Genomic DNA, 23048 nt, shown 5'->3' on the forward strand with positions numbered 1-23048 from the left:
TGCTCTAAAGTGGCTATGAGAGGGCATGGCAGGGCATTTCATCTGGTCAGGAAGGTCAGGGAAGGCGTGCCTCAAACCAAGACTTGAAGAAGGAGCACCAATCCATACAGAAGGGAGAACGGCTCATAACTTTGCCCTGAACTGGGACCGTGCAGAGACCCAGGCAGGCAGGCAAAGGCACCTTTGTAAGGTTCCTGCGGACAGAAGTGTTTGCTGAGCACACAGACAAAGCCACCCATGGTTGTCGAGATTCTACTCCAGCCCTGTGTGTGGGTGGCTTTGAGTGAAAAGACACCATATGATATCCACAGTAGGATAAGCCTGCTGGATGTGGCGGCTGGAATTTTAGTGGGCTGAGGATTCCTACCCTGCTGATAACATCAGTAAAGAAGTCAATGCACAGGACTTCCCTGGTGGCACAGTGGTTAAGAATCCGCCTGCCAATGCAGGGGACACGGGTTCGAGCCCTGGTCTGGGAAGATCCCACATGCCGCGGAGCAACTAAGCCTGTGCACCACAACTACTGAGCCTGCGCTCTAGAGCCCGCGAGCCACAACTACTGAGCCTGCGTGCCACAACTACTGAAGCCCATGCGCCTAGAGCCTGTGCTCCACAACGAGGGAAGATACCACAATGAGAAGCCCGTGCACCGCAACGAAGAGTAGCCCCCACTTGCCGCAACTAGAGAAAGCCCGCGTGCAGCAGTGAAGACCCAACACAGCCAAAAATAAATAAATAAATAATTTTTTAAAATAAGAAGTCAATGCACAACATTATTACTGATACACTACATGCAGAGTCAGCACTCACAGCAAACCATCCATCATCAGACTTGTACTGTAGAGCTATCTCCCCTCACTTAGACCTTTCGGAAAAACAAATTTCCTTTGAAGTTAAAAATGCCAGGCTCAATTTTAGCAAAACAGAAAAAGATAAAACTTTTAAAACCCCACACATTTTTTAAAGTTTCAACAAAGCACATTCTTTAAAAAAATTTTAATATAATATCTATATTATGTTGAGGATGAAGAAGAAATTCCAAATTGGGTAAGTTATTAAGTGTGACTATTTTTGCAAATTTCCATTGGAAAAGCCTCTTCCTATGTTTAACTTTACAAATTATTTGTGATAAAATTTCAAAAATAAATAACGTTATGGCGCAGTTTCGTGTTCCTGTGTCAGTGCTGAGTGATCCAGTAACTGCATCCCGTTATCACACCGTGGAAGTGAACTCCCTTTCGGCTCTCAAAGTACTTATTTTAAGTCCTTCCTTCCTTCATAAGAATTGGTTGATTACCATCTCCTGCTTTTAATTGCATTAAGGTTACAAATGTGAAAAACATCAGAATGCTAAGATGAAGCAAAACTAGAAATGTTTAAAATCCTGTCCTGCTCTCTGGTCCACAGGTGTTTCTCTCTGACTATAATTATGTTGCACTTGCTCAGAAGGGCATACAGTGTAGAGGTTAGGGTGAGGGCCAGGGTTCTGATTCTGGCTCCACTGCTAGCTAGCTTCCTGATCTTCTGATTCTCTCTCTGTGCCCCAAGAAAAAACAGTCCTTACTTCACTTCATTGTGGTAGGGTTTACACATAAAGCACTTACAGCAACACTCCAATGCTCCAACTTAATATGGGTCAGCCCTCGTTTCTACACATATCTACTCTCATACACATGGAATATTTGCATGGCGGGTAAATGATTGTTTCCATGGGAACTTTCATATTTCCAGGTCCTTATCCCACTATCTTCTTCTTTTTTTTTTTTTAAAGAAGTTTATAAGCTACAAGTTTCATTCTTAGAACAGCATAAACATAAGTTTTTCATTCACTGCCGTGGGTGTTCCCATAAAAAATTTTTTTTCACTGTTTTGTGGGTCTGGTATTTTTAATGAGTTCATATCTCATAGGCACATGTACAGAGTGGCCTATTCTGTATTCTCAGATACTGTTGCTTTGGGGCATCGTATTCTTGTGCAGTAAGGAAGAAGTGGGGGTGGGGCGTGAAATAACTGAATTCCTGTGAAATTCTACTGCAAAGCTAAAATCTGAAACTTAATAATTTAACCTATCATCCAGCCATTGAAGAAAAAACCTTTTGACCGAATTATTATCTTTTTAGAAAAGGTAATTTCAAAGCAATACATTTTTTAATTATCTAGTGTCAGGTGTACAGCATCATAATTCGAAATCTGTATACACTACAAAGTGATCACATCCGTCACCATAAAATTGACCCCTTTCACCCCTTCTGCCCACCCCCTAACCCCCTTTCCCTCTGGTAACCACTGATCTGTTCTCTGTATCTATGAGTTTGTTCGTTTGTTTTGTTTTGCTTTGTTTTGGATACAACAGATGAGTGAAATCATATGGTATTTGTCTTTTTCCTTCTGACTTATTTCACTTAGCATGATACTCTCCAGGTCCATCCATGTTGTCACAAATGGCAAGATTTCATTCCTTTTCATGGCTGAGTAGTAGTCCATTGGGTATACATACCACGTTTTCTTTATCCATTCATCCATGGATGGACACTTAGGCTGCTTTCATATCTTGACTATTGTTAATAATGCCGCAATGAACATAGGAGTGCATATATGTTTTTGAATTATTGTTTTCATTTTCTTTGAATAAATCCCCAGAGTGGAATTGCTGGATTGTATGGTAGTTTTCTTAATTTTTTGAAGAATCTCTAAAATGTTTTCGATCGTGGCTGCACCAGTTTACATTCCCATCAACACATCCTCTCCAACACTTGCTATTTCTTGTCTTTTTGATACTAACCATTCTAACTAGTGTCTAGTGTGAGGCGATATCTCATTGTGGTTTTGATTTGCATGTCCATAATAATCAGTACTGATGAACATCTTTTCATGTGCTTATTGGCCATCTGTATGTTTTCTTTGGATATGTCTCTATTCAGTGTCTCTGCCCATTTTTTAATTGGATTGTTTCATTGTTGTTGAGTTTTATGAGTTCTTTATATATTTTGGATATTAACCCTTATCAGATACATGATTTGCAAACATTTTCTCCCATTTAGTAGGTTGTCTTTTTGTTTTGATAATTGTTTCCTTCACTGTGCAGAAGCTTTTTAGTTTGATGTAGTCCCATTTGTTTATTTTTACTGTTGTTTCTCTTGCCCTTGGAGTCCAGTCCACAGGAATATTGTTAAGACTGATGACAATGAGGTTACTGCCTATGTTTCCTACTAGGAATTTTACTGTTTTAGACCTACATTTAAGTCTTTAATTCAATTTGAGTTGATTTTTGTGTTTGGTGTAAGACAGTAGTCTAGTTTCATTCTTTTCCATGTGGCAATCCAGTTTTCTCAACACCACTTATCAAAGAGACTGTCCTTTCTCCATTGTATGTTCTTTGCACCTCTGTCATAAATTAATTGTTCTTATATGTGTGGGTTTACTTCAGGGCTATCAATTCTGTTCCACTCATCAGTGTGTCTGTTTTTTTGCCAGTATCATACTGTTTTGATTACTATAGCTTTGTAGTATAGCTTGAAATCAGGGAGCATGATACTTCCAGCTTTGTTCTTCTTTCTCAAGATTGTTTTGGCCATTCAGGATCTTTTCTGTTTCTGCACAAACTTTAGAATTATTTGTTCTAGTTTTGTGAAATATGCCATTGGAATTTTGATAGGGATTGCATTGAATCTATAGATTGCTTTGGGTAGTATGGACATTTTAACAATATTAATTCTTCCAATCCATGAGCACAGTGTATCTTTCCATTCATTTGTGTCTTCTTAAATTTCTTTCATCAGTGTCTCATAGTTTTCAGTGTACAGGTATTTCACCTCCTTGGTTAAATTTCTTCCTAGGTATTTTATCCTTATTGCTACAATTTTAAATGGGGTTTTCTTAAATTATCTTTCTGATAGAAATGCCACAGATTTCTCTATATTGATTTTGTATCCTGAAACTTAGCTGAATTCATTTATTAGTTCAAAGAGTTTTTTGGTAGAATCTTTAGGGTTTTCTATATATAGCATCATATCATCTGCAAATAATGATAGTTCTGCTTCTTCCTTTCTGATTTGGATGACTTTTATTTATTTTTCTTGCCTAACTGCTGTGGCTAGGACTTTCAACACTATGTTGAATAAAATTGGTAGAGTGGACATCCATCCTTGTCTTGTTCCTGATCTTAGAGGAAAAGCTTTCAGCTTTTTCATCATTGAATATGATGTTATCTCTCGGTTTGTCATATATGGCCTTTGTTTGTTGAGGTACGTTCCCTCCATACACATTTTGTTGAGAGTTTTTATCATAAACAGATGTTATGATTTTATCAAATACTTTTTCTGCATCTATTGAGATGATCGTATAATTTTTATCTCTCATTTTATTAATGTGGTGTATCATGTTGATCGATTTGCAGATGTTGAATCACCCTTGTATCTCTGGAAGAAATCCCACTTGATCATGGGGTGTATGATCCTTTTAATGTATTATTGAATTTGGTTTCCTAATATTTTGTTGAGGATTTTTCCATCTATACTTATCAAGGATATTGGCCTGTAATTTTTGTGTGTGTGTGTGATGCCCTTAACTGGTTTTGGTATCAAGGTAATGCTGGCCTTATAAAGTGAGTGTGGAAGCATTCCCTCCTCTTTGATTTTTTTTTGGAAGAGTTTGAGAAGGATAAGTATTAAATCTTTGAATGTTTGGAAAAATTCACCAGGGAAGCTGTCTGGTCCCGGAATTTTGTTTGTTGGGAGGTTTCTGACTACTGTAATCAGTCTTCAGGTTTTATATTTCTTCATGATTCAATCTTGGTAGATTGCATGTTTCTAGGAATTGGTCCCTTTTTTTCTATGCTGTCCAATTTTTTGGTGTATAATTGTTCACAGTATTCTCTTATGATCCTTTGTATTTCTGCAGTAGCAACTGCAATTTCTCCTCTTTCATTTCTGATTTTATTTATTTGAGCCCTTTCTCTTTTTTCTTGGTTAGTCTAACAAAAGGCTTTTCAATATTTTTTATCTTCTATTTTCTATTTTTTTTAATCTTCTCAAAGAACCAGATCTTAGTTTCACTGATCTCTTGTCTCTTTAGTATTTATTTCATTTATTTCTGCTCTGATCTGCTCCTTCCTTCTACTGACTTTGGGCTTCATTTGTTCTTCCTTTTCCAGTTACTTTAGGTGTAAAGTTAGATTGTTTATTTGAGAGGTTTTTTTGTTTGTTTGTTTGTTTCTTGAGGTAGGCCTGTAATGCTATGTACTTCTCTCTTCAACTGCTTTTGTTGCATTCCATAGATTTTGGTACATTGTATCTCTGTTTTCATTCGTCTCCAGGTATTTTTCAATTTCTCCTTTGATTTCTTCAATGACTCACTGGTTGTTTAATCTCTACATTTTTGTGGTTTTTCCAGTTTTCTTCTTGTAATTGATTTCTAGTTTCATAGTGGTCATTGTGGTCAGACTAATTATTAACTAATTATTATAATTTTAGTTAATTTTACTACTTTTGTCTTTCAACCTTTATACCTGCTTTATAAGTGGTTGATCTACTATCTTTCCTGTATATTTACCTTTCTAGTGAGATTTTTACTTTTGTATGTTTTCTTATTATTTATTAGTGCCTTTTCTTTCCAGCTTAGAGAATTTCCTTTAACATTTCTTGTAGGGCCAGTTTAGTGGTGATGAACACCTTTAGCATTTGCTTATCTGGAAAACTCTTAATCTCTTCTTCAATTCTGAATGATAACCTTGTCAGGTTGAGAATTCTTGGCTGGAAAGTTTTTCTTTTCAGCACCTTGATTATGTCATGCCACTCCCTTCTGGCCCATAAAATTTCTGTTGAAAATTCTACTAACAGCTTTATGGGGTTTCCCTTATACATTCTAAGTTGTTTTTCTCTTGCTGCCTTTAAGATTCTCTCTTTACCTTTAACTTTTACCATTTTAACTATAATGTATCTTGGTGTGGTTCTCTTTGGGCTCATCTTACTTGGAACTCTCTGGACTTCCTGGACCTGGATATCTATTTCATTCCCTAGATTAGGGAAGGTTTCAACCATTATTTCTTCAAATTATTTTTCTGGCCCTTCCTCTCTGTCTTCTCTTTCTGAGATCACTCTAATGCAAATGTTATTCCACCTGATGTTGGACCCGAGGTACTCAAGTATCTTCACTTTCTAAAATTCTTTTTCATTTTCCTGCTCTGGGTGATTTTCATTGCTTTGTCTTCCAGCTCATTGATTCATCCTTCTACTTCATCTGGTCAGCTGTTGAACCCCTCAAGTATAGTTTTCAGTTCAGTTATAACTTCTGTTTGGTACTTTCTTATATTTTCTATTGCTTTGTTGAAGTTCTTGCTGTGTTCATTCATTATTCTTCCAAGTTTGGTGGGCATTTTTATGATCATTACTTTGAACTATTTATCAGGTAGGTTGCTTATCTTCATTTCATTAATGTCTTTTGCTGGGGATTTGTCTTGTTCTTTGGTTTGGAACGTATTCCTCTGCCTCCTCATTTTGTCTGACTACCTGTGTTTGTCTACATGTATCAGGCAAAACACCTACTTCTCACAGTCTTGAAGGAGTGTTCTTATGTAGGAGATGACCCTTGGGGCCCAGAAGCACAGTCTTCCCTGAACACCAGAGCCAGGTGCTCAAGGGGAGGCCCTCGTGTGGGCTGCATGCACACACCAGCTGTGGTGGGGTCTCAGCTGCTGTGTGGAAAAGGCAGGGCCCTGGGGTGCTCACCTGACTTGGTTGCAGCATGGCCACTGCCTGGGGAAGGCAGGACACAGTGCATTCGCCCAGCCCAGTTGTGGCGCAGCTGCTGCGCAGGGTGGGCAAGGCCCTCACCCAGCTGGGTTGTATTGTGGAGTGGGTGGAGCATGCCCTCCGGTGCTATCAGGCTAGAGGGAGGGTGCCAAAAATGGCATTCACCAGCTCTTCACCAGCAAGTTAGGATGAGATTGTAACAAAGGTGCCCAATAGCACTTCCATCCCCAAGAAAGTACCAGCAGGTTCCTAGCTCTCTGGCAGCTACTGTAAAATCAGTAAGTGGGTCTCCCTCACTTATGGTCTAGGTGCTCTTTGCCATTTTTGCCCTTTCTGCTGCTTTTGCCCTGGATCTCACTGCAAATGGGTCTGCATGTAAGCCCTTTAAGAATGGGTTCACTGTTCCCTATAGTTTTATGGTTCTCCTGGACTTAATCCCCACTGATTTGTGGGGCTCGTCTTTTCAGTGTTGGACCCAAAGGTCAGGGTGCCTCACATGGGGCTCAATCCCTTCACTCCTTGAGGGAAAGTTCTATATCTTTGGGATCCCTCCCAACTGTGGGTCACTGCTTCTGGGGTGGGGACCTGGGTGAGACACTCTGCTTCTCTGTCTCAATGCATCTTTTTTATCTTTTGCTGTCAAGGCACTGTTTATCTAGTTCTCAGGTCCTTTTCAAAGGAAAATCATCCATATGTTGCTGTAAGTTTGTTGTGTCCATGGGAGGAGTTGAGTTCAGGGTCTTCCTATGCCGCCATCTTAAACCCTTCTACTCAAAGCAATAAATTTACATAAAATAAAAATTACCTAGACATTGAAAGCTTTCACTTGCAACATGAATGTTGAGGAACCTCAATTATCTAGAGTAGTGTTGTCCAATAGAAATACACCGTGATATATACTTACATATATATAATTTTAAATTGACTAATAGCCACATTAAAACAAATAACATGTGAAATTAACTTTGATAATATGTTTTATTTAGTCCACTGTGTTTAAAATGCCATCTCAACAAGTGACCAATATTATAAAAAGTGTTGAGATATTTAACTTTTTTTTATAGTAAGTTTTTAAAATCAGTGTGTATTTTATACTTATAACACATGACAATTGGAACTACCCATGTTCAAATGCTCATACCCCTGTGTGGCTGCCAGCTGCTATATTGGATGGAGAAACTCTAGTTTATTTCTCCACTTTGGCCCATCCAAGAACTAGTTGCTTTGTGCCAAGAGATCAAATTTGAAGTCACTACCACTAACAGTCATTCTGAGTAAGGGCCCACTAACAGTCATTCTGAGTAAGGGCCCAAAACACATGTCTATTCCATAAGTCAATTCAGATTGTGAGGTTAGAGCACATTTTGCCATATTTTCCAAGTCTCCAACAAATGCAGAAAAGAGGCCCATGTCCTCATTTGGCAGAAGGTCTAAATTCTGAGGCCTCCAGTGAAATACACTGAGGATTTTTCTGCCAAATAAAAAGGAGGCTGATTGTTCCTAGTATCAAGGGAATGCTTGGCAGCTGAACATTTACAAAACATCTCTTTCATCTGCCTGATGGAAGAGCTGACATAGGCTTCCCAGCTAGTCATTCTCCCAGGGATCTTGATCAGATGCTAACAATGCAGGTGAGAGCACCTGTCCTGCTTGGGCAGCTGTGCTCTAAGCAGGAGCCTCGTCACCAGGTCCCTCAAAAGATAAGGTTTCTCTTCCCAGTTTCATCAGCCTCTTCCAGACATTCTGTTTGCTGCTCTGTGCCGTAGTCACTTTTATTACAGCTTCTTTCACCTGATTTCCAAAATCACTGTTTTCAAGGTCACCTAGACTGAGACCTCTTGTCACTGCCACTCGCCATCTTCCCAGGCCCCTGGGGTAGAAACCCTCTTTCTCCAGATCGAGTCCACCTTCAGGTCATGGTTCCTTGACTTCTGCAGTGTACCTTGAATCCATCCCTCCCTCTCCCCTTGCCAATGTCTGGGTTTACACTCACTTCCTTCTTGCTTGCCCCAATTATTGAACCAATTCCTTAACTGGCCCCCTTTCTCCAATTTCCCTCCCCATGCTCCTCATCTCAATTTATCCTCTACCTTGCTGCCAGGGTGAGCTTTCTAAAATAGAAACTAAATCGGGTCACTTTTTGGTTTCAAGACTTTTATTGACTCACTGTTGTCTACATAGTGGATTTTAACCCTTTTTTATAAGCAGAGGAAGCCCCAACTTTTTTCAATAACGTGTTACCAAGAACCCCAGGATAGAAAACAGATAAAATCTGAGCTGCTCTGAGCTGCTCTGGGTGAAGCAGGGACAGACGCCTCAGAGGCTGCCCTAAAGTCCTCTAGCCCCACCTCCTCTGGGCTCCCGGCAGCTTCAAGGAATCCTGAAGCACTTCTGGACACAGCTGGAACCCTACTGCCCAGTGGGAAGCCTGTGCTCCTTGGCCTAGCATTCAGGGCCCAGTGGAATCTGGGTCCAGCCCACCTTTTTGGTGCCATCACCCGTCACTGCACTGCACACATACCCCAAGTCCCCGCTACACAAACCACACATGACCCCACATGCCAGGCATTTCTGAGGCTTCACACTGTGGCCACACAGTGTCCTCTGCCGGGTGTGTCCTCCTGCTCCTCCCTGTATGGCGAGATCCTAGTTGCCTTCCCAGGTTTAGCACCATCATTCTATGTGAACTCTTCCCTTATGAACAACGTGGATGAACTTCCGTTATAAACTAATCCCTCCCTCCTCTAGGAAGACTGCTGAATTTACTGTCTAACCACTTACCACATCTGTTACCTGGACGTGTTTCTCCTAGCAATATTGTGGGCAAAGGCCTTTGATTATCTTTCTAATCCTGGCCCAGATTTCAATAAATGTTTGTGGCATCATGAAGTTAAGACTGTGTCCCCTCTATCATCAACAGAGGTGAGTGAGCTATTCTCAATTCCATGAGGAATTCTGAGAACCTTCAGGGCAAGAAAGAGGCCAAAGAGCCCTGAATTGGGAATCTGGCTTGCTCCACACTATGTCTTTCTTTCTTTCTTTCTCTCTCTCTCTTTCTTTCTTCCCTTCTTCCTTTCTTCCTTCCTTCCTTTCTTTCTTCCTCTCTTTCTTTCTTTCTTTATAATTGAAGTATAGTTGATTTACAATGTTGTGTTAATTTCTGCTGTACAGCAAAGTGATTCAGTTACGTACATATATACATTCTTTTTTCAAAAAATATTCTTTTCCATTATGGCTTATCATAGGATACTGAATATAGTTCTCTGTACTATACAGTAGGACCTTGTTGTTTTCCCATTCCATATGTAATAGCTTACATCTGCCAAACTAGGTCTTTAAATTCAGCCCTACGCTGCTATGGTTTTAATGCTCTTGGAATAATGATACTGATCACTCTAGTGACTAATTTTTATAAGGCAGCAACCACATGCCAAGCACTGCTGTAAGCATTTTTCAGGGATTAACTCATTTTTGTTTTGCAGAATGAAGGCTGCAGGAGTTACTAAATTGAACTCCTCTTTCTAGTTGCACTGGGGACTGAATGAGATCTTACAGATCATCTCCTGCAGCAATGAAGAAACCACCAGAGTCACCAGACAGAGAATAAGATGACCACTTCAGGTGATTCAGCAGGTGGCAGAGCTGCCTGGTGGCAGGTCTCCTGGCTCTTGGGTGGCTCTACTTTCGCCCACACAGCACTGCTTCTCTGTAACAGGAAATGGCCTGATACCAGCCAGAGCCACATGTAGATGTACAAAATGTTTTACAAAGCTTCCGCAAAGGCATATGACATTCAGGTATCAGCACAACTCAGTTCATGCCCCAATATTTCCTCACTTAAATGATTCCATTTCAAATTTGATTTATTTGATGTAAAAGTTGCCTCCTAGTAAAAATTACAATCACTAAATAATTTCTCTAACAATGGTATGAGTTGCACCAATAGAAACCTAGGGTAGAAACAACCTCCTGTTCTCAGCTATAGACGTGCTAATGACTGCATGTGAGATCCCATCCAGGCAGAGTGGGCTCCTGGGGAGGCCTCAGTCACTCTGGTTAAGGCTGCTACCACATGGCTTCAAGGACATGGCTGTCATGACCCTCGGATATATACTGATCATAATTTTTTGTAAAGCATGTCATCTTAGTCAGCTGAGGCTGCTCTAACAAAACACCATAGACTGGGTGGCTTAAACAACAGACATTTATTTCTCACAGTTCTGCAGGCTGGGAAGTGCTAGGTGAAAATGCAAGCACATTCAGTTCTTGGTGACGGCCCGCTTCCGGGCTTACAAACAGCCACCTTCTGTTTGGGATCTCACATGGCAGAGAGCAGAAGTTCTGGTCCCTTCCTCTAATCCCATCATGGAGGCCCCACCTTCATGACCTCATCTAAACCTAATCACCTCCCAAAGGTCCCACCTCCAAATACCATCACACTGGGGTTTAGGGCTTCAACATACGAATTGGGAAGAACACAAACTTTCGGTCCGTAACACATGTCTCAATTCAAAGTACATTTCCTGAAAGGCAGCATGATATGGAAAGACAAGTGAACCTGAAGTCAAAACTTCCACCATTGACCAACTGATCTTTGGGGGAATCAGTTAATATGGCCAAGCCTCAGATTTGTCTTAAGGAAATGTTATCAGTTCTACTGGCCCTGGCTAGCTGGGTCACTGTGAAACTTCAAGGAGATGTGGGTGAAGAAGACTGGGATCAGTAAATACTTAATTTTCTTCTTTAAGGATTGACCATATTTGGAGAATGTTATCCAGAACTGTTTCCTCATTACATCTCAGAGAAAGGAAGTGACTTAGCCATGATCCACAGTCCAGGAAGAACACAACAGAACCGGGGCATCGTCCCTCCCTAGCACTCTATCCTTTACCTAAACTGTTTTAGGATAACATTAATTCCATTCTTCTTCTCTAGGAATGTGTAGAAACTTTTGTAAACCCATATATTAAACCTTACAATTTGTAATTGAAGGCTAGAAGGACATCAAAATAATGTTTATTGAATGCATTAAGGCACTAAGCTCTTGATACATAGTTTCATCCGACCCTCAGGGCAGCCCAACAGTGCTATTGTCACGGCCCCTCTTCCAGTCCACTGTTCCAGAATTTGAGGGTCAGGAGAGTTAAGTAACTAGCCCAAGACCACACAAGTGGAAAGTGGCAGAGGAGATTCAAACTCAAGTTTGCATGACCAAATTCAGTGCTTTTCCCATTAGCCCTGGGTGCCTCAACAAGAAAAAATAATCTCACAAAACTGGAGAAAAAGGAAAACAACAATAACAATGTGATTTCGGCATGCTGTCCACTGATGTTATTTCAGAAATGTGCACTTAACATTCATATTTTGAAGCAGTAATTGCCATATTAGGAGAAAACAAATTAGTTGTTTATTCTTTCTCTCTCTCTCTCTTCTAAAAGTTTAAAAAGTATACTTTGGGCTTGCTAACTTAAAAGGGCAGAAGGATGGTGCAGTGAATTAACGTGCTTCCATGGCCGCTTCATTTGCATACACTGCAGAGGCGCAGAGAATGGAGGGACCCCTGACTAAAGGACTTGCCCGCCGCATTCCATTCTGGGGGTAATGCCTTCACCTGTCTACTTTTAAAATTCTGCTACTTTAAGGTATACAAATGCGAGTTCAAATTCCTGCCTGAAACACCAGTGGGGGTTCACTACACACCCTCAGCTTTAAGGGTCACCCTGTCTTTCTACAGTCCCTCCCCCCTCCCCCTCCCCCTCTCCTCCCCTCCCCCCCTCTCCTCCCCTCCTCCCTCTCCTCCCCCCTTCCCCTCCCCTCCTCCCCCCTCCTCTCACCGCGCGGGGTGCTAGGAAGGCTGGGGTGGGCGAGGGCCGAGGGCCGAGGGCTGCGGCAACCGGGGGGCGGAGGCGCATTGTGAAGTGGCCAGAGCGTCACAGGCGGCCCGGACCCCCGGGATCCGAGGGCGGGGCGGGTCTCCGCAGCGCCCCCCGTGAGGTCCAGGGACCCTGGCTCAGACGCTGGGCGCGCGGGGAGGGAGCATGGAGGGCTTCGGCCGCTTCTCCCCGTGGCCTCACTCGGACCTCTGGGAGGCCCCGCCGCCCCGCAAGGAGCGCGCATCCTCGGCGCGGCTGGGCGGGTCAGGGCCGCAGAGCGAGCAGGGCCTGTGCTCCCGGCCCGGGACTCCCCGCGAGCGGAGCGAGGCCTCGGCGCCCTGGCCGCACCTGCGCTGCTCGCCCACCCCGCGGCCCCGCCGGCGCCGGTACCCGGACTTTCGGCCTGAAAGCCGCAGCCTGACCGACGTGGCCCGGAGGCCCCCGGACCACGCCAGGAAGCACCGGCCCCGCAGCCGGCGCCTGGAAGACGCCTGGGGGGAGGCGGGTACCAAGCCCCTGGAGCAGGGAGGCAGGCCGCCTAGCCCGGCCTGGCAGCAGCAGCCCCAGCTGCCACCGCAACAGCCTCAGCCCTGCCAGCACTACCCTCCGGCCCGGGGAGATTCGCCCCCACCTTACCCGCAGGGAGCTTACACTCCCCCGAGTGGAACTTTCGGGGTAGAAAAGGTGCAGAGCGGAGACCAGTGGGCAGTGCCGGCCTGCAGAGGTCTCGGTCGCTGGTCCCTTTCCTCGGTTCACACAAAGAAGTGTTCTGTGCCCTCCAGAGAGTTCAGGACGCAGTCAGGTTGCGTGTACCTCCAGAAAAGATACCGTAATGATCCGGTGGAGTCCTTAGCCAGCCAGTACTCCCAGCCCTCGCTCTCCAGCAAGGCGATGCAGAACCAGCACACCCAGATCCTCAAGAACAAGCTGGAAGAGGCAGTAATGTCCTCCAGGGACCGGAAGATTGTGGCCCTGGTGCTGACCTGGCTCAAGAAGGCCCAGAGGATGCGGGAGCTGCAGCAGCAGGCGGCCCTAGCCTGGGAGGAGCTGAAGCGCTCGGACCAGAAGGTCCAGTTGACTCTAGAGACAGAGCGCAAGCTGCTGCTGCAGCAGAGCCAGGAGCAGTGGCAGCAGGAGAAGGAGCAGTGTGTCCGACGGCGGGACCGGCAAGCGACGAACACGAGCCGGCAGGAGCGCAGGTGGAAGGCGCAGCTAGGGGACCAAGAGAACCAGCGCCAGGAGAAGCTGGAGGGGGCCCCCTCTGAGACCGAGGCCAAGCGCGGGACGCAGTACCAGGTGCAGCGCCTGCAGGAGCACGAGAGGATGATGCAGGACCTGCGGGAGCAGAACAGCCTGCAGCTGCAGAAGAGGCTGAAGCAGGTCTGTCTAAAGAGGCATGTGCACACCACCGAGGGCCAGAAGAAGATCCAGGAGACCCGTCTTAGCTCCCTAGTCAATTACCAGGCCCAGAAGGTCCTCAGGGACTGCCAGGCCAAGGCTGAGGAGCTCCTTAGGAAGCTGTCCCTGGAACAGAGTTCCCAGTGGTCCCAAGAGATCCCCCAGGGCCTGATTAAGGAGCATCACCGGGAGCCGAAGGAGAAGGTCAAGAAGGAGGAGGAGCAGTGCCAGCAGGTCAAGGGGTGCGCAGAAGAGTCCGGGGAGCAGAGGAAGGGGCACGAGCGGCTGCCCGTGGAGCTCGCGGACCAGAAGACCCTGCAGACCAGGAGTAACGTCCACAGGAATATCAGCGACAAGGTGCAGCAGATTCGGGAGCTCAACATCCTGCGGGAGAGGAATCATCACATCCTGAAGCTGAAAGCCGAGAAGGAGGAAAAGTGCCACATCGAGCGCATTAAGGAAGCCATTAGGAAAAAGGAGCGGAAGATGGAGCAGATCTCGCGAGAGAAAGATGCACCCTTCGGTGAATTCCAAAAGATCTCCAGGGCCTCCAGGGCAGACAACGTGAGAAAGTTTGCCAACAACTTCTTTGATCCGATAGGGCGGGAGGCCCAGGTTCCAGCTGGGCAGCAGAGAGGAGGCCACTGAGAACCTGACGACAAATAGCTTACAGCCCACGCGGCTAGAAAGAGATGTGGCAATGTGATTCGTTTTATAATCTGATTATAATTGAGCATTCATTTTTTAAAAGTGTATAAAATAGCTGCAATTTCGTCTGATGAACTAGTTTATTAATTCATTTGGATGGTTGAGAGGGTTGGGGTAGAAATTTGGAAATTTTAAGAAAATTACTTGCCTTTGTACATTTGGATTTAAGTAGAAAATATTCATTTAGTTCTCAAGTAATCTTAGAAGCATATGTCAGACACATCTTTGAGGAACCAAAGAAAAATCTACAGTGGGGAATACAGTTCTGTGTCATGAGGTAAGTCTTTCCCTGTCCAGAACTTACGAAAGTGTGAAGTGTGATGTACCTGTCATAAGAAATCTGCAAGAAAAATCTGCACAAAAAGAGTGTGTGGGGGTAGGGGTGGGAGGAATTTCTGTAAACAAGTATATTTGGGAACACAGCATACTACAGCCCCTCTTGGGATTTCATAATGCATGTGAAATTTTTAAAGGCTCTGCAAAGTCTGGCAGTAAAGACACATTTGATTAACCTAGTGTTTTTCACAAACCACGGAACTCTTTTTTTTCTTGGATCTTTCCATGGGATTGATGTTCTGTGAAATATTTTTGGAAACAGCTCTCTGTAGATCCTCCCAGGCTGCACTTCTTTGGCCTTCCCTTCCTGTGTTAATAGGAAATATTTATAATTCCTTTAGCACTACTGATTGACTGCACCACCACAGACATGCTGTCCAAAAGCTCACTGGAATCTTTTGGTCCAATTCTTCCCCCCCCCCCCCCCTTTTGGTCAGTCTCATCCAGTCTTTTGGAACGAAATTCTATTAGAATCCTTCTCTTCCCCTCTGTTTCTCCTCTGTCTCTTCTGAAGGAGGTATGTGATGTCATTCTGTCTACCCACATTGTGTCTAATTAAACTAACCAGTCTGAATGAATGGCTAAGCATGATTCAGGAACACGACATTTAAAAAATAAGGAGGGGCTTCCCTGGTGGCGCAGTGGTTGAGAATCTGCCTGCTAATGCAGGGGACACGGGTTCGAGCCCTGGTCTGGGAAGATCCCACATGCCACGGAGCAGCTGGGCCCGTGAGCCACAATTGCTGAGCCTGCGCGTCTGGAGCCTGTGCCCCGCGACGGGAGGGGCCGCGATAGAGAAAGGCCCGCGCACCGCGATGAAGAGCGGTCCCCGCACCGCGATGAAGAGTGGCCCCCGCTTGCCGCAACTGGAGAAAGCCCTCGCACGAACCGAAGACCCAACACAGCCAAAAATAAATAAATAAATAAATAAATAAATAAATAAGAAAATCCTTAAAAAAAAAAAAAAAAAAAATAAGGAGCCAGAAGCTAAGTAGAATTTAACCCATCACATCTCAAAGTCTCCATTGAAAAATTCTAAAGGTGTTCTTTAAATGCCCCTAATGTAACATTTGTCTTTCAAAAAAAAAAAAAAAAAAAAAGAGGAGAGAGTAAGCCCCACTGGAAGATTTGTGTCTTCTTAGTGTTTTTGAAGTGACATGAAAGGTGACCTGGCAAGGGGTTTTGTTCAAAGGTCAGTGTGAGATCCATATTCTCATCTTACATAATGGAAACTGGGCCCACTTCCCTGCCGTAGTTCCCCTCTGTCTGCTGTCCCCAAAGAGGCCTACTCAGGCCCTCACTCCTTTGCTCAAAAGTAGAAAGGCCCATACATCTTGGCTCAATTTCTAATCTTATTATTTTCTTCTCTTCACCCAAGCTAATGCTGTTCCAGCCAAATGCTGTGTACATTCCCAGCATTCTAGGAAAGTGCTTAAAATATCTCAGACAGACGTCCCATGAATCTAACTCTTCCTCTTGACATAGGTATGTGACTTTGGGGAAGTTGCCTTCCTGGGCCTCAGTTTCCTCATCTGTAAAATAGAATTGTATTTCGTACTTCAAAGGGGTGTTGTGAGGGATGATTAAAATAATCTAAGGTGCCTGGCATAGTGTCCAGAACCTAATACACACACAGTAATTAAATATTGCAGTTGTTATTATATTACTGACTTTCCATTTTTGTCAATTCCATTCTCCCTATCTAATTGCTATCTCACCAGCTGCCTCCTCCCATCATACCCACGTCTGATTTCTCTGAGGTTAGCTCACATCCTGCCTCTTGTATGAAATGTGGGACCTCCGTGGCTGCTCTGTCTCAACATCAGCCTCCTTTGACAAGCTGCTCACTTTATGGCTTAGTGAGCACTTAGAAATTGCTGCTTTGTTGGCATATCCGTTTTGCAATCCCCATCTTGGCTTCCAAGCTGGACTGCATGCTACTTAAGGCTAGGGTCATTATACCCATGCTTAACATGGTGGTCAATATAAAGTCAAAAGCCATTAAGCACAATATTTTGACCCTACCTCCATATCCCATGCCTTTACCCTACTAATGTTCTTTGCTCTTTACTCCAAGAAATAAATACAGACTTTCATTCTTTTATCCAATTCTTTATGAATATTACTGGTAGAAATAATCAATACAGAATAAAACTGACAGAAGATGAAGTACATTTACTTTCCCCTATTTCTCCCTTAAAAAAAAAAATTCTATATATACATATATATCCCCAGTATAAATATATATATTTTTTGACCCCAACCATTACCCATGCCCCCAAAGACCCAGTGGGGAGCCTAGACTTTTACCCTCACCAGGATGTAATAAGGAGCTCCCCACCCTGGCAGAGTCAGTTGAGACCACCTGGGGAGCCTAGCCTTTCAACCACTACTGACACCACCACCACCACCACGATGCAGTAACAGGGCACCCCTCTCTCTCCCTACTGAGTGGTATCAGATAAAGCCTAGTGGAGAGGAGTTTTATCACCCTCCATCAGTAACACCCCTCTGGTGTCAATAGATGTCATGTGGGGAGCAGTAATGAGGCACTCTTAGACCTCCCAGCCAGGGAGGTATCACTGGAGGCCTAGAGGGGAGCCAACATCCCCACCTCCACCCAGCAGTGGTGGAGAGAGCCCCCTCCCCCCCACTCAGGTGGCAATGGAGGCTGAGTGGGGAGCTGGACTTATATCCCTGCCTGGCAATAATAAGGCCTCAACCTTCTTCCCTTTCTAGAACAGTGTGAGAGAATGCCAGATAAAACAGCAGATCCAGTCCTGCAATACTCAAAATGTCCAGGTTTCAATTCAAAATCACACTTCGTGTCAAGAACCAAGAATATCTCGAACTGAATGAAAAAGACAATAGGTGTCAATGTGAGGATGACAAATGTTAGAAATATCTAAAGATCTTAAAGAAGCCATGATAAAAATGCTTCAACAAGCAATTATGAACACACTTGAAACAAGCAAAATATAAAATTGTCTTGGCAAATAGAAAGCCTCAAAAAAAAAATACGAGATATAAAGAAGAACCAAATGTAAATTTTAGAACTGGAAAACACATTAACAAAAATAAAAAGCTCAGTGGATGAGCTAAACAGCAGAATGGAGGGGACAGAAGAATCAGTGAACTGTAAGACAGAACAATAAAAATTACCAACTCTGAGAAATAGAAAATTACCAAAAAAAAAAAAAAAAAAAAAAATAGCAGAGCCTCATGGACCTGTGGGACTATAACAGAAGTTCTAACAGTCATGGCATGTCCCCAGAGGAGAGAAGTAAGAAGGTAGGGCTGAAAAAGTGCTCAAGGTAATAATGGCTGAAAACTTTTCAAATTTGGTAAAGAGCTAACCCTACATATTCAAGAAGTTGAGTGAACCCCCCCAAAAGAGTAAACCCATAGAAATCCATAAGACATATCATAGTCAAACTTCTAAAACTGAAGAAAAGAAAAAAATTCTTGATCAGAGAATGAGAAAATAAGCCACAGACTGGGAGAAAACATTTGCAAAAGAGTGGCTATATTAATATGAGACAAAGTGCACTTCAGAGCAAAAATTACCATAGACAGGACCATCATAAACTTACAAGAGAGTCAATCCACTGAGAAGACATAGTTCTAAACATCTATGTATAAACAACAGAATTACAAAATATATGAAGCAAAAACCAATAGAACTAGAAAAAGGAATAAAATCACAGTTGCAGCTGGAGACTTGAACACCCTTCTCTCAACAATTGATAGGACTTCTAAAAAGAAAATCAACAAAGATACAGAAAAACTTAACACCATCAACTAACAGGATCTAATCAACAGTTACAGAAAACCCCAGCCAGCAGCAGCAGAACACACATTCTTTTCCAGCACTCATGGAACAAATAGCAAGAGAGATCATATCCTGGTCCAGAAAATAAACTCAGGACATTTAAATTATTGAAATCATACAAAATGTGTTCTCTGACCACAAAAGCATCAAACTAGAAAACAATTACAATGATACCAGGAAAATCTCCAACAGTTAGAAATTAATCAGAACTCTTCTAAACAATCCCTAAGTCAACGTCTCAAAGGAAAATTTTTAAAATACATTGAATTTAATTAAAATAAAATGTCAGATTTGTGGGACACAGCAAAAGCAGTGCTGAGAGGGAAATTTATAGAATTAAGTACATTTAAAAAGGCAAAAATCTCAAATCAGTAATCTAAGCTCTCACCTTAGAATAACCTAGAAATAGAGCAAAATTAAACCCAAAGCAAACAAAGAAAATCGAAGAACAGAAATCAATTCAAATAAAATTGAAAAATTCTCTGAAAAATTCAATAAAATAGACAAACCGCTAACAAGACTGATAAAGAAAAAAGAGAAGACACAAATTACCAATATCATGAATGAAACAGCAATATCACTACAGACCCTGAAGACATCAAAAGGATAATAAGGGAATGCTATGAGCAACTTTACACAAAGTTTGACAACTTAGATAAATGGACCAATTCCTCCAAAAACACAAACTACCACAACTCACCCAATATGAAATAGATCATTTGAATAGCCCATAATCACTAATGAAATTAAATTCATAATTTTAAAACTCTCCCCCCAAAATCTCCTGGCTAAATGGTAACACTCAAGAATTTCACAAATGCTTAGACAAGAAATAACACCAATTCTACACAACCTCTTCCAACAAAATGGAAGAGAAGGGAACGCTTCCCAGTTTATTTCATGAAGTTAGTGTTACCACAATACCAAAACAAAGACAGCGTGAAACAAACAAAACCTGCAGAATAATGTCACTCATGAATATAGATGTAAAAATCCTTAACAAAACGTTAGCAAATTGCATTCAACAGTATATAAAAAGAATTATGCACTACAACAAAGTTGGATTTATTCCAAGACTGCAAGGCTGATTCAGTACTTGAAAATCAATCACCATATTAATAATCCAGCACATTAGCAAATTGAAGAAAAGCACATGAACATATAAATCAATACAGAAACAGCATCTGACAAAATTCAACACCCATTCATGAATAATACTTTCAGAAAAATAAAAATAAAGGGGAACTTCCTCAACTTGATAAAGAGCATCTACAAAAAAATCTACAGCAAGCATTACACCTAAGTGAAAGACTACATGCTTTCTCCCAAGATCGGGAACAAGGCAAGCGTGTCCATTCTCACTGCTCTTATTCAACATCATGCTGGAAAGCAAGAAAAGAAAATAAAAAGCATAAGATTGGAAAAGAAGAAACAAAACGATCCTTATTCATAGATGACATGATGGTTTATATAGAAAATCCAAAGGAATCTATGTAAATCTTCTAATAAGTGAGTTTAGCAAGATCACAGAATACCAGAGCAGCATACAAAAATCAATCAGATTTCTATATATTATCAATGAACACATGGTCACTGAAATTTAAAAATACACTACCATTTACAATAACTCAGAAAAACTTACATATAAATCTAATAAAACATATATATGACTTACTTGCTGAAAACCACAAAAAGCTGATGAAAGAAAGAAGACCTAAATAAATAGACCTACTATCCATGGATTAGAGGACTCAACATAATAAAGATGTCAATTCTCCCCCACTGATAAACAGATTTATTGTAATTCCTCTTAAAGTCTCAGATTTTTAGTAGATATGGACAAGGTTATTCTAAGATGTATACGGAAAGGCAAAGGAACTAGAAGAGCTAAAACAATTTTGAAAAAGAGAAAGTGAGAGGAATCAGTCTGCCCAGTTTCATGACTTATTACATGGCTGCAGTAATTAAGACTATGTGATACTGATGAAGACATAGACACATACATTAATGGAACAGAATAAAGAAACCAGAAAGAGACCCACAGAAATATGTCCAATTATCATTTTCGGCAAAGATGCAAAAGCAATTTGATGGAGAAGGACAGACAGCTCAACATGATACTGCTGGAACAAGTGGATATCTACAGGCAAAAAGTAAGGAAGTAACAGAGAGAGAGAGAGGGAGGGAGGAAAGGAGGGAGGGAGAAGGGGAGGAAGGAAGGAAAGACTTCAACCCAAGTCTCAGATCTTATACAAAAATTAACTCAAAGTGGATCATGGACTTAAATGCAAATTGTAATACAATAAAGTTTTCAGGAAAAAATCTTCAGGATCTAAAGTTAGGCAAAGAGTTCTTAAACTTGACACCAAAAGCACAATCTATAAAAGAAAAAATTGATAAATTGGACTTTATCAAAATTAAAAACTTTTGCTGTGTGAAGGAATCTGTTAAGAGGATAAAATGACAAGTTATGGGATGAGAAAATGCAAGTTTAAACTATAATGAGATATCATTATTCACCTATTGAATGGCTAAAATAAGAAATAGTGACAACACAGAATGCTGGCAAGGATGCAGAGAAACTGGATCACCCAGGCATTGCTGGTGGAAATGCAAAATGGTACAGTCACTCTGGAAAGCAATTTGGCAGTTTCTTCAAAAACTAAAGATGTAACTACCATATGACACAGCAATTGCAGTCCTGGGCATTTATCCCAGAGAAATTGACTTATGTTCGTACAAAAACCTATATATGGATGTTTATAACAGTTTTATTCATAATAACCCAAAACTGAGTTAACCCAGATGTCCTTCAACAGCTAAAAGGTTAAACAAACAGTGGTACATCCGTACCATGAAATACTACTCAGCAATGAAGAGGAAACAACTACTGATACACACGACAACTTAGATGAATCTCCAGAGAATTATGCTGACTGAAAAAAGCCAATCCCAAAAGGTTACATAGTGTGTGATTCTACTTATATAACATTAATGAAATGACAGGATTGCAGAAACGAAAAACAGATTAGTGGCTGTCAAGGATTATAGATGGGATGGAGGTGGAGGAAAGTGTTTATGGTGATAAAAGGGCAACATGAGGGGTCCTTCTGGTGAAGGAAATGTTCTGTATCTTGGCTGTCAATGTCAGTATCCTAGGTGTGATACTGTACTATAGTTTACAAGATGTTATCATCAGGAAAAATTGGGTAAAGGGCACATAAGATCTCTCTGTCCTACTTCTTAAAACTGTATGTGAATCTACAATTATCTCAAAAGATTTCTAAAAATAAAATAAAACTAACATTATTGATTGCTGGAAAAAAAATGCATTTTTGTTGGTGACAATGAGAACGTCAAAACCTGAACCCAGGAAAACTAGATTTAGTAGAAATTTATTAACACAAAGTAAACTCAACAAAGGCTAAAACTGAAAATAGTAACAGTTGTTACTGACTAAAAATTGAAGCACATTTTCTCTATACATTTACCTATGTATAATTTGGCCTGGAAAAATTGAACTTGGTAGAAATAATTCCCACAACAGCAGAAGCTGTAATTGGTCACATTTGATATTGTCAAGAACACTGATAAAATAAATGCAACTGGTCTCAATGCAAAGAAGTTTCGTAAATTGAAAACAAAAATAGAAAAATTTGGAAGCAATGACTGTACCATTTAGAAAACTGATCACAGAATTGAATTGGCTTAAAGGAGTTTGTGTTAGAAAATACTCTCTCAATGAAAATGTAATAGCCTTAGCATTCTGACTTAAATATTTGTATTCAGTACTTAGCAGATCAAAACTATGGGATCAAAACATCCTATCATCTAGCCAAACCTTATGAAATGTTTACTATGTGCCAGGCACTTGACATACACTAGACACTTTTACATTCATTTATATCCTTTTATTTTATAACCTTTATAACATAAATTAGCTACGGTATTTCACAGATGAAGAACTGAGGTTTACAGAGATTGAGCAAGATTTCTGAGATGCTGCTGCTAGTAAGTGGTAGAGCTGGGATTTGAACCCAGTTCTCTCCGACTCCCTATGCTGTTTCCATACATTACCGGCCTTTCAGTGATGAAAAGGAAATATACCATTGTGATTATAACCCAGACTCTGAAACCAGACTATCCATGTTC

General features: G+C 41.7%; 1 protein-coding gene across 6 annotated transcripts in view; it reads left to right on the plus strand.

Annotated features, from left to right (window-relative positions):
* Positions 1-22196, plus strand: part of LOC130707486 (coiled-coil domain-containing protein 185-like) — a 36018-nt gene extending 13822 nt beyond the window's left edge. For 3 of the 6 annotated variants that reach the window (XR_009007383.1, XR_009007381.1, XR_009007382.1), the window contains 3 exons: positions 10232-10370; positions 16443-16549; positions 17804-22196. Coding sequence is in view for 2 of the 6 variants with exons in the window: in XM_057542079.1 (XP_057398062.1) it covers positions 12788-14668 (1881 nt within the window). In the remaining 4 variants the exon portion in view is untranslated. Of the gene's footprint in view, positions 1-10069; positions 10371-12563; positions 15006-16442; positions 16550-17803 lie in introns of those variants that run through there. The other 3 variants (XR_009007380.1, XM_057542079.1, XM_057542084.1) reach the window with 3 other exon arrangements.
* The last annotated feature ends 852 nt before the right edge of the window (positions 22197-23048 follow it).

This window comes from Balaenoptera acutorostrata, chromosome 1 (genome assembly GCF_949987535.1).
Source record: "Balaenoptera acutorostrata chromosome 1, mBalAcu1.1, whole genome shotgun sequence".
NCBI lineage: Eukaryota > Metazoa > Chordata > Mammalia > Artiodactyla > Balaenopteridae > Balaenoptera > Balaenoptera acutorostrata.